The following is a 15,341-nucleotide window of genomic DNA, read 5'->3' on the forward strand; positions in this document are numbered from 1 at the left end:
CGCGTCTATGGCGCGCTTGCAGGTTTGCTTGCGGGTCAACGCAATGGCGTCGTACCGGGGGCGTTCCCACAAGCAGCCAGGTGTCCCGGTCAGTCCAGCGGCCAAGCACGGCCGGCCATTGTAGCCTCCAATCAGCCTCCATGCAGGGCTCCATGCAGCCGCTGCAATACTACTGTTACCTACCACACACTTTAGCTGCCCACTGGCCACTGCCCCTTCAGCAGGCATGGACCGGCCTCCCGTTTCTTGGGGGGCACCACGTAGCCACTCTCGCGGAGGCGCAGACACCTTCCCCCTCCACGTGACCTTGCCTGCTCCCTGTGTCCTCCGCCGCTGGGGCGCTGGGCCCTCTGCCGCCACCGCCGGGCCCTCCGCCACCGCTGCCAACCCCCCCCCCCCTGGCTGTCACTACCCCTACCCCGCCGCCGCCACCTCTGCGCCGCTACGAATGCGACGTTGTGATCTAGGACAAGCAAGAGCAGAGGAGATGAAAGACGAGTTCCCATTGTGATGGCTGAAATCCCGACCCCAGAGGGCACACCGATGATCGCGCTGGCTGGCTCAGAAAGTTTGCTGGTGCGCAGTCCTCACGCTCCGGGCGCCCGGCCAGGCGAAAGCACCAAACAGACGGTATGCGACGCCACACCATGCGCGACGCTAAGTGGTAGCGCACCTGCAATCAGGCGACCGACGTCCACGGACCGCTACGAATGCGACATTACCAGCTATGCTGCAGACGGTGCATTGCCCAGCATATCCGTACCCACGTGCCGCATCCGGTGCTATCGGAGTCCGGGCCTGCTGGGAAACGCGGAGAGTGAGGGGAAACGGCTTGACCCAAGGCTTGTCATCGTTACACGTGGTATCTGCTTCCCGTGTTGCCAACCCACACCTCCCCTCGCTAGGCCATAGCCAATTGGCGTGATGCGCTCAGGTTGCTGCTCGCACTTGCATGCTCTCGTAAATTTTACTCTCGCCCATTCTTTCGGTGTCTTCACCAATGCTCTCATAGCTTTGCATCTCGCCTGTACGGTTCCATTCTCTCACACCGTTGCGCCGCTCCCGCTCAGGCTCCGTTGTTCTTCCCAGTCCCAGTCCCCTGTACTTCGTTAAGCCCCACTCGTGGCAAAGCTCACATCGCGTCACCTGGCCGCTTCACTGTCAACACTCGCTCCACCACTCACATGCAATACCCAACCTTAGTCAAATGCGATCCGCAACCCCCGCTCGAATGGCTGGACGCCCACAGGCATCGCTTGCGTGCAGCGGCCATGCATGCAGCTCATGGAGCATATGCACGTGCGGCACTCGGTCCAGGTGCGCTACTTCCGCTACTCATGGTTCGTGCAATGCGCAAACTTTGTTTGTTGCTGTACAATGCTCCCGCCTTCCCCTCACACGACTCACACGAGAAAAATTCTTGGCTTCGTGTCAAGCCTATCCGTGCATGACGTGCACCCATCCAATGCAGAGCTCTTGGGCATGTGTTGCCGGATAACCCCGCACCTCGTTCCCATTGTCACGCGGGTAATACGTCCTGCGGGGCCAGCCACAGCAACCACATCCCGACCATCCGACACACCGACAGGAGGTGCAGCCATACGGCTTGCACCTGCGTTGCTGGACGCGCACCTTGCGCACACACACATGCACGCGCGCTTTACACCACCTACAACACTACTACGACATACGCAAGATCCACGAAACAATCCAGCACAGCGGCGCAGAACTGTGAATCTTGAACCTCCAACAACGTTTCTTGCATGGCACAAGTTTCAGGTGTTGGTCCGGAGGGCGGGGGTTCAGCCAGGTCAAAGGCACTAGCTGCGCGCGTCAATGGCGACGGCTTCGGCTTGTCTCTCCTCCCACCCTCCGCCAACACCACCATCAAGAAGGTACCGGCAGCAAATCGGCAACATAGTGTTCTTCTGCTGTTGTGCCAAGCGGAAGCCCGCATTTCCATCAATAAACCCACCGTGTGGCTCAAACTCACACCCGATACCCGTTGCTTCGCGTGTCGGTGCTAATCTTCGGTTGAGAACCACGACATATCCACCCTACTGCGGCACAGCACTCAAGCACGTGCGCTAACCGGGGTGAAGCGGCATATCCACCAACCTTCATACACGCGTGACCGCATCTCGATCAACTTCGAGTGTGACAACAATAAGATTTAGGAGCTTCGCATACATAATGCTCTTCATGGCGGGTAGGTAACAGACCTGCACGAGCCCGACCGAATGGTTGGCTGGGCCCGCCAACGGCCTCGGGCGCCGAGGGAGACGCTTGCGCCTCCCGCCAGGTACACCGCCACGCGTGCGATCAAACCTCTCCTTCACACACCATAACCGTCCATCAGTATACGGTACCTGTCAAATATACACCATCAGACACCCTACTGCGGCACAGCACTGCGGCACAGCACTCAAGCACATGCGCTAATCACCCAACGTAGTCAACGTACCACTGCGATCACCACCGCCCCTCGTGTCAACAGCTTTTTCAACATTAGACGAGGAAGGCCAGCGGGTCGTTGAAGGGGCCGGCCATGCGGCTGAAGTCCGTAAAGCTGACAACCGAGGGCCCGCACGGCATGTAGGCCGTGGCGGAGCTCTGCGCCACGGTCGGCGGCTGCGCAAACATGGGAGGCAGCTGCTGCATCTGCTGTTGCTGCTGCTGCAGAACCGACTGACTGCCGTACAGTCCGGCAGTCGCGGGGAAGAAGCACACGTCCAGGTCCTGGGCTGTGGCGGACCAGGGGAAGTCGCTTGAGGTGCGCACCGGCGCCGCCTGCACCAGTGAAAGGCCCGACACGCCCAGGCCCACACCCGCCAGGCCGCTGGCGCCGCTGCCGAGGCCGGCCGCCGACGTGGCGGTACCCAGCAGCCCGCCGCCAACGGCGCAGCCACTGGCGTTGCCGCTCCCACTCCCGCTGCAGCTGGTGACTTGGGTCAGGCCCATCAACGTTCGCTGCCGCTTCTGGGCAGACGTCGCCCAGTCGCCAGGCGGCAAGCTGACCGGCGCCTGTGGAATATTGACAGCAGCAGTTGACCATCAGGGATATCACGGTACGCATATCCTTTGTACATTTCTGCGCCCTCACCAGCCCACGAACCCCTCTTGCGGTGCTCACCTCGCTGACAACGATTGTCGACTTCAGCTGCTGAGGGCCGCTCACCCAGGTGGCCGCGGCGCTACCGCTGCTGCAAGAGCTGTAGCAATTGACGCCAGCCACCGCTGGCGCGGCCTGTGCTGCCACCACCGGCACTGGGAGCACTTGCTGCACCTGCATGGGCTGCGCCTGCTGCGGCTGAGTCTGCTGCGCCTGTGCCTGCTGCTGCTGGCCCGCGGTCCAGTCGTCAAAGGTGGCCTGCTCAGCCGGCGCGGCGTCGAGCGTGTCCATGATGAACTGCCACTCCAGGTCGTCATTCGGGCCCTCCAACTCAGTGCCACAATCCGCCATCGCTGCCGCCTGCTGTTGCTGTTGCACCAGTTGTTGCTGCTGTTGCTCTTGTTGCTGCTGCAGCTGCTGCTGTTGTTGCTGTTGCTGCTGCAGCAGCTGCTGTTGTTGCATCAGCATAGCAGCCTCCATCTGTTGAAGTGACTGCGACACCTGGCACTGCTGCGGCGGGTACACGGCCACCTGCTGGTAGGGCTGCTGCTGCTGCGGCTGCTGCTGCATGTTTGCGGGTATAGACACGCGCACGCCGGTGAAGGTGTTGCTGGTGCTGCTGCCGTAGGCCTCCAGGCCGACTGGTAGCTGTAACTGCTGTTGCTGCAGGGATGGCTGTTGGGTGAGCTGTGCAGGGCGGCAGGCGAGCGCCTCCCCGGCAAAGCCCGACCCCACACACATGGCGTTGGTGGTCGTGAAGGCGGTCGCGGGAGTGCCAGCGGCGGCGTAGGGAGCCGGGTAGCCGCAAGCAGCATGCAGCGATGCTGTCAGCATCGGCTGCTGAGGCTGTAGCTGCGACAGGGACGGCTGCAGGCCCTGCAGCGGAGAGGCGTTGGCAGCCGAGACGGCGCAGCGGGCGCGTTTGGCGGGCGGTGTGGGCGCGGCGTCGGCGGCGTCAACCGAGCCGCCAAACTGTTGCTGCTGCTGCTGGAGCCAGTGAGCGTTGGCAGCAGCGGCGGCAGCGGCTGAGCTGGATGCGCTCTGTAGGTGAGCGGGCAGCGCGGCCAGGGCCGGCGACTGCGCGATCGGCGATGCAGAAGTGGAGCCGGTGCCACAAAGCACGACAGCACCACCCACGGAAGTGGCGATGGTGGCTATCCGCTGCTCCTCGGCTGCCTCCTCCGCCTCCCAAGCGCCGTCGTCGTCCTCGCTGGTGGTCGCGTCATCCGCCGCCTCCAGAGCGCGCCAATTGCGGCTCTGCGTGTGCTTGCGCGTGGACAGCGGCCGCTGCGGCAGCAACGCCACGGCGGCGGCGCGACGCGCCGCGGCCGCGGCGGAGCCGGGGCCCAGGTCTGCGACGCTGGCGCTGCCGGCGTGCTTCCTGCTGCCTCCCTCCTCTGCCTCGTCCTCCGACATGGTGTCCTCCTCCTCGTGCTCGTGATCCTCCTCCTCGCTGCCGGTCATCGTCATGTGGTGGCCGCCCGCCGCCGCCTCCGCCGCCGCGGCGCCCATGATGGCCTTCGCCTCCTCCAGCCCGGCGGAATATTCCACCGCCTCGCGGGAGGCCTCGGGGTCGGCCATGAGCGGCTCGAGTTCGGGGTAGGTGTCCACGAACCTGCGGGGTGCAAGATAAATAGGAAGGAAAGAGGCAAACGTAAGATAGGCTGGGGGGTTCGGGAGGGTGCCGACATGGGCCGTGTTGCTGGGGATGGGAGGATCTGTGCAGCGTGGGCGTGTGCTGTGGGCATGGTGCGGAGGCGCCCCTCCCCTCCCCCCCCGTCAGCACCGCCCACATGCGCAAGACCGAAGAGCTCATCGCCTTCTTTCGGTTTGCGGGATGTTTCGCTGGGAACCTGGGAACTCGGTGCATTTCAGGAATGGGGACTATTGTCGCGTGCCACTCCGTTGTCAAGCATCGGCCACGCTCTCCTCCTCGCTCTATTGCATTGGGTTTGGTTTAGTTTGGGCTGGTATTTACACCCCCCCACACACACACACACACAGTGAAGGCGTTGCTAAGGGGTGCATGCTACTGAGGGCACCAAGGCTGCGCGAGGATGGCGCCGAGGGCTTACTTGTTGCTCAGGGTGTTGCCAGTGTGCTTCCGTTTTAGCGTGGAGTTCCAGCGGTTCTTGACTGCAGGAAGGAACGTGCAGGGAAGGAGGCCAGGAGCGGTCAGCGTGGGCCCAGAGGCAGTCCAGGAAGGAGGCCAGGAGCAGTCAGCGTGGGCTCAAAGGCAGTACTAGTTGACAAAGGCACGCGCATCTTGCCGCATAGCTCACCTGCGTTGTCTGTCCGGCCTGGAAGCAGCTTGGCGATAACTGCAGGTCGGCAAGCGGGCAAGTGGAGGGTAGCGCACGGTCAGCGGAGTCGTGGGTGTGGCGGCGGCGCGCGGTGCGCCTCGTGACGGTGCTTGCGGGACGCTGTCAAACCAGCAAGTTTAGCCCTACTCACCGGACCACTTGTTCCCATACTTCTCGTGCGACTGCAGTTCAGGTAGTAGGGGGGGCGGAGTTTGACGGTTTCGGCAACAAGTTAACGGGTCGTGGGCTGAGCCAGCTGTGTGCGCAAGCAGGCGTCTGGAGCCCGGTCACCGGCGCGTGCTCACCCGCACGATGACGGCGTCCTCGAAATCGCTGAAAGGACCCTTTTTCACTTGCGGGCTCAGGTGATTCCACCACCTGCAGTCACATACGTGCGCCGGAATTGGCAAAAGAGTTCCGATTCGACAGCTCGGCGGGCGTCACGACGCACCTGAGGCGGCACGACTTTCCGGAACGGCCTGGAATGGACTCGGCTATTGTGCTCCAACGCTGGGCACCGCAGCTGAGCACCAGGTCCGTCAGCTGCTTGTCCTCCTGCGCCAAGGTACAAGATGGGCACGTCCGACGATTGGAGTGTGAGATAAGGCACCCCGCACATAGCTACAGGCACGAAAATGCGAGTGCAGCTCGAGGGCAAGATGCTGTGAGGCTCGTGCACACACGTCAGCCCGCGCAAGCAAGGCGGGGCGCAAGGCAAAAGCCCTTGCTCGCGAGCGCCAAGGCAGCCGAGCCCCGAGCCCGCCGGCGCCCACTTTGCAATATGCTTGACACTTATGACCGTCTCGAGCTCAGGCCTCTTCCCTTCAAGCTCACCTCCGGGGTCCAGGGTCCTCGTTTCTCGCCCTGCGCGTCGAGGTCGTCCTCCCTAAAGCTGGATGACCGCTTCGCGTGGGTACGCGGGCGGCCAGAACGGCCGCCCTCTGCGGACTTGCGTCCGGTCATAAGCGAGACGTGTCTGAGTGCTGGGCGTGAACGCAGCAGGCTTTGCTTCGTGTGACGGGCTGACTGAGTGCAATTGTTGGGCAACTTGAATTATAATAAGGAGCCTTCGAGCAGTGCCGAGAGCAATGGAGCCTCCTTGTGTGAGCCAAATTAGCGGGCCTACGGTGCAGAGTGCCAGCGCCATACATCGCGGGTCTCTCGTCCACTTCAGAGTGCCAGCTTCGCACTTTTGCTTTGCCTGCCTTTACACACCGTCACTGCCTGAACAATCTAAATGTATGCGTCTTCTGCCCTCGCGTGCACCGTACTGCGGTGGCGCCCCCTTTCCGGTTGTCCTTGCAGACGCGATTCTTGTGCGCATGCCAGCCAGGCCCCTTCCCCGCCGTCTACGCGGCCGCGCTGCCGGCCTTCAGAGCTCCATCATGCTGCTATATATCCTTGGGTCCAGGCTGCGAGCCCGTTGGTGTTGGTCCGCAGAGCCCCCGACCCCGGCCCTTCGACTTCGCGAAGGGGGCGCCCACTCGAGTCACCAGGGGTAGGGCAGGCCACGGCAAGGGCGCCAAGGCGGGGCCGCAGGCGGGGCGGGGCCTGCGCTGCCCCTTCAGCTGTAGACCAGCACTGGATATATCAAGGCGGGTCCGCGGGGCTGCTCTGGCTTGTACTGCGGCTGGCGATGCCCAACGCTTGCCCATGCGTGTCGCCTTTCCGGCGCGAGCCCTGGCCGCAGCGCGAGCCGACATACTGCATGCTCTACCATTCATTGGTCCCAAGGCGGCTGCTGTGCTCCTCGGGCAGCAGCAGCAAACAAACAGCGACTGCCGATGGTTGCAAGCGGACTCGCCCTGTGCTGCGAGGTGCGTGCACTTATAGCTAGCACAGGAGTCAAAGAATGCGCCTATGGCGGATAAACTCGGTGTGTGGGGCAACAACCAACACCAACGAGTCGGCTCTGGTGCATAAGAGAAGGGCTCGTGGTAGCTGTATTATGAAAAGCGAGGCTGACCAGCAATTGCTTGTTCTTCTGCCGAGCCAGGCTTTGCTTTTGTTGTTGGGAAGCCAACGAAACCGTTGGCCGCCCCATCGCGGTCACACGCCCCCAACCCGCTCCCAACCCTCCACGACCCTCCTGCAGAGCACGCGCACACGCACCACCCACCTCGGCTCGCTGCATCGCCACAATACCGCACATGCTCGTCCGGGCGACCACGTACCATACTACCATCCAACAGAACTAGAACGCAACATAGGATACCCGAACGACACGCGACGGCCCCTGCCCGAGCCAGGGTTCCCCTGGCCCCTGGCCCGAGCCGCACCCCGCATCGCTATCCATGCTCCCAAGCCTGCATCAGATCGCAGAGAAGCCGGGAGTTCCAGCCGGGTAAGGGCGCGCCACGCCGTGTCCTGACCAAGCGTCACCGGCGCGGCCGCCGATGCCGGCACCGGCGTGTCTGCTGGATGTCTAACGCCCAGAAGCGCAAGCATCCTCTGACCGACGCACTTCAAAGCGGTTCACGGTTGCCGCGCCCGCTGCAGTGCTGTGTGAAGGCGTGGTCGCCAGAGGCCAGATAGATGCAGGCGCGGCCATGCCTGGCGCCGAAGCTGCTACAGGTGCCGCAGCCGCCAACGGCGACGGTTTGGCGCAGTCCTAGCAGGGGGCGCAGGTTGGGGCAGGCCTGCGCGGCGACCCCTATACAGGCCGCATCCATGCCCGACGCAGACAGGTCGGTGATGTGCGGGCAGCGGCGCAGGATGTCAGCCAGTGCTGATATGATACAATCCAATGTCAGCAAAGGCAGCGGTGGAGCTGATTGGGGCTCTTCCAGGGGCGTTGCCGAGTGCGGAGCGAGGGGTCTTGCTGTTGCCGTGGCTCCAGCCGCTACGGGCGCCGGCACACAGCAGCTGTGTCCGGTAATGCCGCCACAACCCGGCAGCTCTAGATGTAGCAGGCTACCAGACCGGCGGCCTCCGCTGCTGCTGCTGCTGCTTCTACTACCGCCACCACCACCACCGCCACCGCAGCCCGGCGCGCCGCTGCCAGAGCCGTGCAGCAGCCTGACCTCACCCCAGTCCCCACACCGTCGCCGGTGGCGCGGCTCATCCCCTGCTGCTGTTGCTGTTGCTGCTGCCGTTGTTGAAGTACACTGCAACAACTAACTTTCGCGATTCCCGAAAGCGCCACCACCGAAGCTAGCTCACCTAGCTGCAGTGCCAGAGACCGGGTAGCATCTGTGACGGCCGGAGCCCTGAGGTGCATAGGCGGCGCAGCGGCTGGCAGCTTAACAGCAGTACTGACGCGCCCGCACCACTGACCGCGGTCGCCCCGTGCAGCCGCAATGTGCGGAGGAGATGGCACGCTGCCGCCAGGCTGACCAGCCAGCATTGCGTCGTTGATGCCACCCGAGCCCATGCCCGCAATGCTGCCGCTGCCTCCAGCGCCCGCTCCTGGGCCGCTCATGGCCCTCTCACTCAGTCACTCACACGTGAGCCGCCGGCCCTGCATGCATTCGCCGTGGAGCCGCGTGCCGCAGCCGTGGCTGTAGCAGCGGGTGCAGCCCCGGCAGCAGCTGCACCGGACGCCGCTGGCGAAGCCAGGTCCAGATGCGTGAGTGCCCACAGCGGCGCGTCAAGGACGGCACAGACCGCCTAGTGCAGTGGCCGCGGCGCTGCTCCTGCGGCTGCCGGCTGCACCCCCAGGAGGAACTGCAAGGGGGCGTTGTTAGAAAGCCCGCCAGGCAGGCTCAGCTTCCGCAGAACGCGAGCGCGTGTGTTGCGTGACACCTGAAGGGCTACTGTCAGGGCTGTTGAGCTGCTGTCTCCTGCAGCTGCTGCGTTGGTGGCCGCGACCAGGTTCGAGCTCCCACTGCCGCCGCCGGCGCCGCCCAGGGCCGCCGCCGACAAATGTGCACAGCCCGATAGCTTGAGCACGCGCAAATCGGAGCAGTGCTCCAGAGCCTGTGGTGTGACATGATGGTGGCAACATGGAGGTGGGTCCTAACGTGCTGTTGAGTGGCGTTGCGGCGGGGCGCGGGATGCGATGGACCCAACAGCAAAGCCTACCTGGCCGCAATCATGGAACCTACAGCACTCAGTCAGTCCAACATCGCAGTACGCACCATCCAGCCCACCTGCAACACTGCCAGGTCAGCCACGCCCCGACGGCCCTGCAGCTCCAGCCAGCCGTGTCAGACCCGACACCGCCCGCAGAGCCGCCTCGCCCGCCGCCGTGCCACCCAGACACAATGACCTAAGCCCGCCAGTGCCGCCGCCACCGCCACCGGCACCGATAGCGACACTGCTGCCGGCACCAGGGCTGCTGCTACTGCCCAGACCGTCGCGGCTGCTACACCCATCCGCGTCAGTACCGGTAGTGCGGCCGATGGTGGCGCCACGCTGCAGCGCCTGCAGCAGGTCAGCCAGGCCGCCGTCCGTGACGCCACCGCGCCGGGGTTGTTTGTCAGGGGGCACATGCGCCGCTGCCACCGCCATGCAAACTTAGCCCGCGCCTCATGTCGAGGCCCGAGGAAGATGTATGAGGCGCTTGAGGGCCCCGCTGCGGGTCGGCATGCGCCCGTTGTGGGGCGGGAGAAGGCCGAGCCAGGCACACGTGCACGGCTGGGTCCTGCACATGTGCATTGATCGGGAGCATCGAGCATCAAGCATGGGGGGCATTAGGAGGCTGATGCATGCGCTTCACAGAGTTGCTGGGCCAAGAAGCGGTATCCCGCGCGGCTCAGCTCCAGCGCCCTGCACGCACATACCACATGCCTGCGCCCTCGCCAGCGAGGCCCCGTCGGGCGAGGCCGAGGGTGCGGAGTAGGTGATGAAGAAAGGTGGTAGTCGCGCGGCCCCGAAAGCTCCGCTTTGACCCAAGTCACCTCCAATCGCAACACGAGCACCGAGTTCGGGCCGCACGAGCGGCCTGGCGAGCGCATGTTATGCATATGCAACGTCATTCCACGGCGTAGCAAGCGGTTGGCCGGTCCAAGTTGCGTCAAATTCTGTGTTCCCTGGTGTGGTCCCTGGCCCGGTCCCCACGGGGTGCCGAGCGTGCCGAGCCCGGTCCCTGCATGGGGAACACCGGTAGCCCGTGGCAGATTGTGGCAAGCCAAAAACGCTTTCCACACTACAGCTCGAGGTCCCGAATCTGTTTCCCAAACCTATTCCGCGCCGGGATGGGGGGAGAGGGCAGTATGCCGGTGTCGCCAGTACAGTGACAGGTCTTGCGGTGCCAATCCAAGCGCACGGCCTGCCACCACCACCCTTCCCCACCTGGCCCGGCCCCACCGTACCTCGTGCAGGCGCACAGTCCGTCAGGTCCAGAGACGCCAGCCGCGGCCAGGCGCCGCCTGCTGGTGCCCCCTTTCCTGCCCTAGCTTCCGCCCAGGCTCCTGCCCCTGCTGCGCTCCCTGCCCCAGCGGTTGCGAGTGCCTCCCGCCCTGCGGCCGCCAGCTGCTCGGCCAGGTGTGTCAGGCCCTGATCTATCGCCGGGCTGCAGGGCGTGTAGGAACCTCCGCCTCCAGCGGCACCGCCGCCGCCGGGCCGCCGCAGGGCCTGCGGGTCTGCATCACACTCCCCTCTGGCTGGCACGCATGCGTCTGCATGCTTAGCATACGCACAGGGTGGTGTGCCCTTTGAGAGGGGTTGTGGTGTGCTGTGGCTTGGGGGTGTTTCGGCTTGGCTTCCGTTTCCAGTGGTGCCTCGGCACAGACTATCAGACATGGGCCTTCGGGCCAAGACATTGCGCGTCTCTGACGCCAGCCATCGTCTTCGGACGTGATATTTGAGTGGTGCTTGCGTTTGATGGGCTGTCGGCAGACCACTACTGGCCTGTCGTGCCTTGGTAATGCCGCCAAAAGACCTAAACGAGATGAGGGGTGTTACGTGGCGGTGGGGCTTTGGCGGGCTTCGGCTTGGCTTCGACTCATGCGCGTACCACTATGAAGGTCGGCAGTGTTTCTCTCTGGGCCGGAGACGGTCCCTCGCGGCGTGGGTGCGGTGTGCCCCCGCTTGTCCCTTCAATTGTAATTCGCATCCATACGCACGGTTAAGCACAAATACAGCAAGAATGCCGGTTGCTTAGAACTCTACGCATGGTCTCACGCGGGCGGCACGCATGTTCGTGATGGAACATGGCAAGGGGCAGGAAAGCGTAGTCCCGATTTACCTAACGCAAGCTGCCGCCCGGCGCCGTATGCGTCAGGATGCGTCCCGCCCGGTCCTGTGCGCGTCCCGCACGGCACATGAATTGGGGTACGTGGGGCACGCGGCGCCGCGCGAGTTCAGCACCTACCTCCGTGTCGCTGTCGCTACATCGACCTGCATGTGTCGAGACTGCTCGCACAATAGCGGCCAAAGATAGCTCTTGGAGACTGGTGCTAAATTGTCCTCCGCTGTGCTGTGCTGCCTTCGCACAGCGCTCGGGATGTACTCCTCCATGTGCTGCTGGAGTATGGGGAACCACAGGCACCGCCGCGCGGCCGACGGATTGCAATGGAGGTGACCAAGTGATGGCGGCGCCTGGGGAGTGTGAGACTGGGAGCTTGTCACTCGCGGAATGCGGAGGGAACTCTAGGGCAGGGGCAGGGGGGCCCCTTGGAACATGCCTTGCAAGCAACATACGATGGCCGTGGATTCCGTATTACAGAATCATAATGTGGAACACATGAAGCACTGGAGGCGCTCAGAGATCCACGCAGGCGGCTTCCGTACCCTGTCCCATGGCATCCACAATCCGCCTGCCGCCCTGCCCCAGCCCGTGCGGCCGCCTCCCGATCAGTGCGGCTGCACCACTCCACTTCGCTTTCACTTACTCCTCAGAACTCATTCTTGTTCCACGCCTTGTGCGGCTTGTGGTGGTGGTGGCTGCGGGCGGTGCTCCGCGCAGTGGCGCCGCGCCCGTGCACGCCGCCCGGCCGCGAGTGCACACCCGCGCCATGCCCCGCGCCCGCCCCTGCCCCCGCCCCCGCCCCCGTGGCAGACCCCGGTCCACCGTGTTCGCCGTGTTGCCCCGCGCCGCCTTCATGCCGCACCCCATGCCCGTGCCCAGGCTCCACCTGGTGCGCCGCTGTGTGCCCTGACGCCGCGTGCTGCTGCCCCGCCCCGGGCACCTGCTCCGCCTCCTCCTCCTGCCCCGTGTGGCCTCGTGCAAACCTAGCCGACCCCGTGCCACTCAGCCATCGCTCCGCCGCCTCGCCCGGCTCCCACTTCTCCTCCTCCTCCTTAGCGCTGCCCGCGCCCTTCGGCCCCAGTCCCGCCAGGGCCCCTACCGCCTTCGCTGCCGAGCCCAGCGCTGCGCCAAAGCCCTCACCCAGCACATGCCCTATCGCGGCAGCCGTGCCGCCACCGCTGCCGCCTGCTGCTCCCGAGCTCCTGGGCGCCCTGTACCCCACCAGGTGTGTGGCCTTGATATAGACCACCATGCCGCTGAACACCAGCCCCACCACCAGCAGGATGCCCAGCGTCAGACAGAACGTGCCGCCCGACCTGAGGAGTGGTGGGGTTTGTGGTGGTGATGCAACAGGGTGAGCGGAGCAACAGAACGATAGGAGAGGAAGGCACTGAAGAGAGAAAGTCGCACACCAGCCCATCGGCCCACATCTGCATGTATGCATGTTCCCTAAGCGCGCCCCTTGACCGTGCTTGGCTTTGCTTCGGAGGCCCAGCTAATTCGGGACTAACAGTTTGGTAACGAAGCACCCATTTTCGCCCCCCATCTCTGATACCCCGCTCTGTCCACCTCCCCGCGCACCCCCCAAACAAACCCGCGGCACCCACCTCTTGACCTGCTCCCCCGCCACCGCCACGTTCTTCTTGGTGGCAGCCAGGCTCTCCCCCAGCGCCGTGTCGGTGGCGTCCAGCAGCCGCCCGCGCTCCGCCACCGCCGCCGACATGCCCACCGCGTTGGCCTTGAGCGCCGCCGTCAGCTCCGCCAGCTCGTCCGTCAACAGCGCCTGCGCCGCCTCCGCGCCGCGCAGCCTGCGGAGGGTCACGGAGGAAAGAGCAGGAGCGCAGCGCTACGTGGAGGCTTGAGGGCGGAGGTGGGGAGCGGTGGCTCGTTGTGAGCAAGCACGCGCGCCCCCCAGATGGTAGATGTCCTAAGCTCTCGGTATCCTCCTAGTCCGTGCGACCTGCCCAGCCCGTGCCGCTTGGACTCACCTGTCCGCAGCCGCCGCACTGAGGCCTGCTGTCCCTGGCACAGCCTCTTCTCGCCCGTTGCCGCCGCTGCTGCCTGCGGTGTCCTTGCCAGCCTTGCTGCCCGAGGCTGTCGACACCACACCAGGCCTGCACATTCCATGTGTGTGGGTGTGCACCGCATGAAATGATGGGGTTTCTTCTACTTCCCAAACCTTTCAACACATACAACCGGGCGCACAGTAAGCACAACAGGTAGCCAAGCAACGTGGACCAGTGCGTGGAAGTCAGGCATGCGAACGCATGCCTAACTCCAAAGCGCATGCCGTCTGCTGCCCGCTGTCAGACACCCCCACACTTCACCCACCTCGCCACGGGAGGCTTGAAGAAAGGCGCCGGCGGCTGTAGCACCTTGGCACCTGCCACGCCCGCACCAGCGCCCGCTGCCCCCGAGCTGCTTGCTGCTGCCGCCGCTGCCGCCGCCGCCACGGCCATCGAGGCCCCGCCCGTGACCAGGTTCTGGCAGTAGGCTGGCAGCTGCACCTTGGGCACCGCTGCCGCCACCGCCTTCACGTGCGCGTCATACAACTCCAGCCGGGCCACGTCCAGCCTGGGGGGCAGTGTGCAAGTGTGCATGTGTGTGTGCATGCATGCATGCGTGCGTGCGCGTGCATGCGTGTGTGTATTGTTGGTGGTGAAGTGGCATGACCGCATGGGGCGACCCTTGTATGCATGTTGACCATACTGCTCATCGGCAACCAAACTTCTAGCAGGTTCGTGTTCCCGCCCCCGTGGCTTACATCGCACTCGTTCTTTCCTTGGCATTAGTGGAACATCCCCCATCCTCTTCCCCCTTCCTCTCCTTCCGTCCGCCGCGCTCACCCCAGCTCCTCCTGTTGCGCACGCAGGTCCGACAGCTGCTCCCGCAATGTGTCCACGTACTGCGTAAGCGGTGGGGCGGCAGAGCCGACGAAGGCAGCGGCGGCGGGAAGATGTCCTCAGGCGCTTGTCAGGAGTTTCAGGGCCAAGGTGCGCCGAGCCCTAGTCACCGCTCTGGCTCAGCCTGAACAAGCGCGTGCTCGCAGCCATCCGCCTCCCAGAACCATTGAGCCTGCGGCTCTTGCCCCGGCATGCAGACGCTTCCCAAACAGCACCGACCCCTCCTGCACATATTCGCCGCCCTCTCCAACTGAAGCCGCAAACCGTCACGCACGTGCTTCATTTTGAGCACCAGAGCCGCCGTGTCGCTGCCATCCCGGGGTCCCGCCCCCGCCACCGGCCCTCCCTCCACGCCGCCTGAGTCGTCGCTGGATCCCTCCAGCGTCTGCAGGTGTCTGCACAGAGGAGAGAGGCGGGGGCGCATGCCGGGTTAAGGCGTCGCACCCGGTGTGCAGAGCCAGCCTGCACGCCAGTCCTGGGCCTTCTGCAGGTCGCAGAAATTGCAAATCCATCCCTCACCTGAGGCAACAGTTCAGCAGCCGGCGAAAGTTTACCTCGAGCGGGCTACCCAGCGGTTCTGGAAGCGCTGGTCCTGTAGTCAGGGCTGCCCTGCTAGGTGCCATGTTAGCCGCGCTTGAACTATAGCAAATTATTACAATTAATTGAACCCTCAGAGGAATTGCGGCTGGCCGAACTTTATTTGGGAGCAGTTGTGTTTGCCGCAATACCTGCCTAAGAGCAAGGGCTTGTTCCACTGTACATGTTCATTTGTAACAACTCCATAGTCAATTTTTAAGTTTTCTACGGCTCAGGGACAGGTCGCGACTGCCGGACTGGTCGGCATGCAGGCCCATCCATCATGCTGAGCAAGGTTTTCTCAGTCAGTCCGC

The 15,341-nt window shown here is 64.1% G+C and overlaps 4 protein-coding genes across 5 annotated transcripts; all 4 read right to left on the reverse strand.

The window, feature by feature from the left end:
• Positions 1-841: 841 nt before the first annotated feature.
• Positions 842-7,142, reverse strand: CHLRE_16g677382v5 (uncharacterized protein). Of its 2 annotated transcripts, none has more exons than XM_043071329.1 (8): positions 6,250-7,142; positions 5,867-5,970; positions 5,721-5,793; positions 5,567-5,597; positions 5,395-5,433; positions 5,188-5,248; positions 3,134-4,727; positions 842-3,024 (listed from the first exon to the last, which is right to left on the reverse strand). In XM_043071329.1, the coding sequence occupies exons 1-8, from the start codon at positions 6,376-6,378 to the stop codon at positions 2,509-2,511; spliced, it is 2,547 nt and encodes an 848-aa protein (XP_042915736.1). In that variant the 5' UTR covers positions 6,379-7,142; the 3' UTR covers positions 842-2,508. The 2 variants fall into 2 exon arrangements, with proteins under 2 accessions (XP_042915736.1, XP_001699208.2); XM_001699156.2 differs by having other exon boundaries at positions 6,250-6,507.
• Positions 7,143-7,236: 94 nt separating this feature from the next.
• CHLRE_16g677738v5 (uncharacterized protein) lies at positions 7,237-9,152 on the reverse strand. Its single transcript, XM_043071337.1, has one exon. It carries the CDS (start codon positions 8,834-8,836, stop codon positions 8,315-8,317), a length of 522 nt encoding a protein of 173 aa, XP_042915737.1. The 5' UTR covers positions 8,837-9,152; the 3' UTR covers positions 7,237-8,314.
• Positions 9,153-9,286: 134 nt separating this feature from the next.
• CHLRE_16g678094v5 (uncharacterized protein) lies at positions 9,287-11,802 on the reverse strand. Its single transcript, XM_043071348.1, has 8 exons — positions 11,672-11,802; positions 11,119-11,239; positions 10,671-10,976; positions 10,417-10,444; positions 10,140-10,300; positions 9,885-10,000; positions 9,507-9,780; positions 9,287-9,333 (listed from the first exon to the last, which is right to left on the reverse strand). Exons 2-7 carry the CDS (start codon positions 11,141-11,143, stop codon positions 9,523-9,525), a joined length of 894 nt encoding a protein of 297 aa, XP_042915738.1. The 5' UTR covers positions 11,144-11,239; positions 11,672-11,802; the 3' UTR covers positions 9,287-9,333; positions 9,507-9,522.
• A 205-nt stretch (positions 11,803-12,007) lies between these two features.
• On the reverse strand, positions 12,008-15,252 carry CHLRE_16g678452v5 (uncharacterized protein). The gene is made up of 7 exons (XM_001699155.3): positions 14,971-15,252; positions 14,726-14,846; positions 14,395-14,453; positions 13,880-14,122; positions 13,537-13,662; positions 13,156-13,356; positions 12,008-12,864 (listed from the first exon to the last, which is right to left on the reverse strand). Exons 2-7 carry the CDS (start codon positions 14,732-14,734, stop codon positions 12,195-12,197), a joined length of 1,308 nt encoding a protein of 435 aa, XP_001699207.2. The 5' UTR covers positions 14,735-14,846; positions 14,971-15,252; the 3' UTR covers positions 12,008-12,194.
• Between the last annotated feature and the right edge of the window lie 89 nt (positions 15,253-15,341).

Source organism: Chlamydomonas reinhardtii, chromosome 16 (assembly GCF_000002595.2).
Source record: "Chlamydomonas reinhardtii strain CC-503 cw92 mt+ chromosome 16, whole genome shotgun sequence".
In the NCBI taxonomy this organism is placed as follows: Eukaryota; Viridiplantae; Chlorophyta; class Chlorophyceae; order Chlamydomonadales; family Chlamydomonadaceae; genus Chlamydomonas; species Chlamydomonas reinhardtii.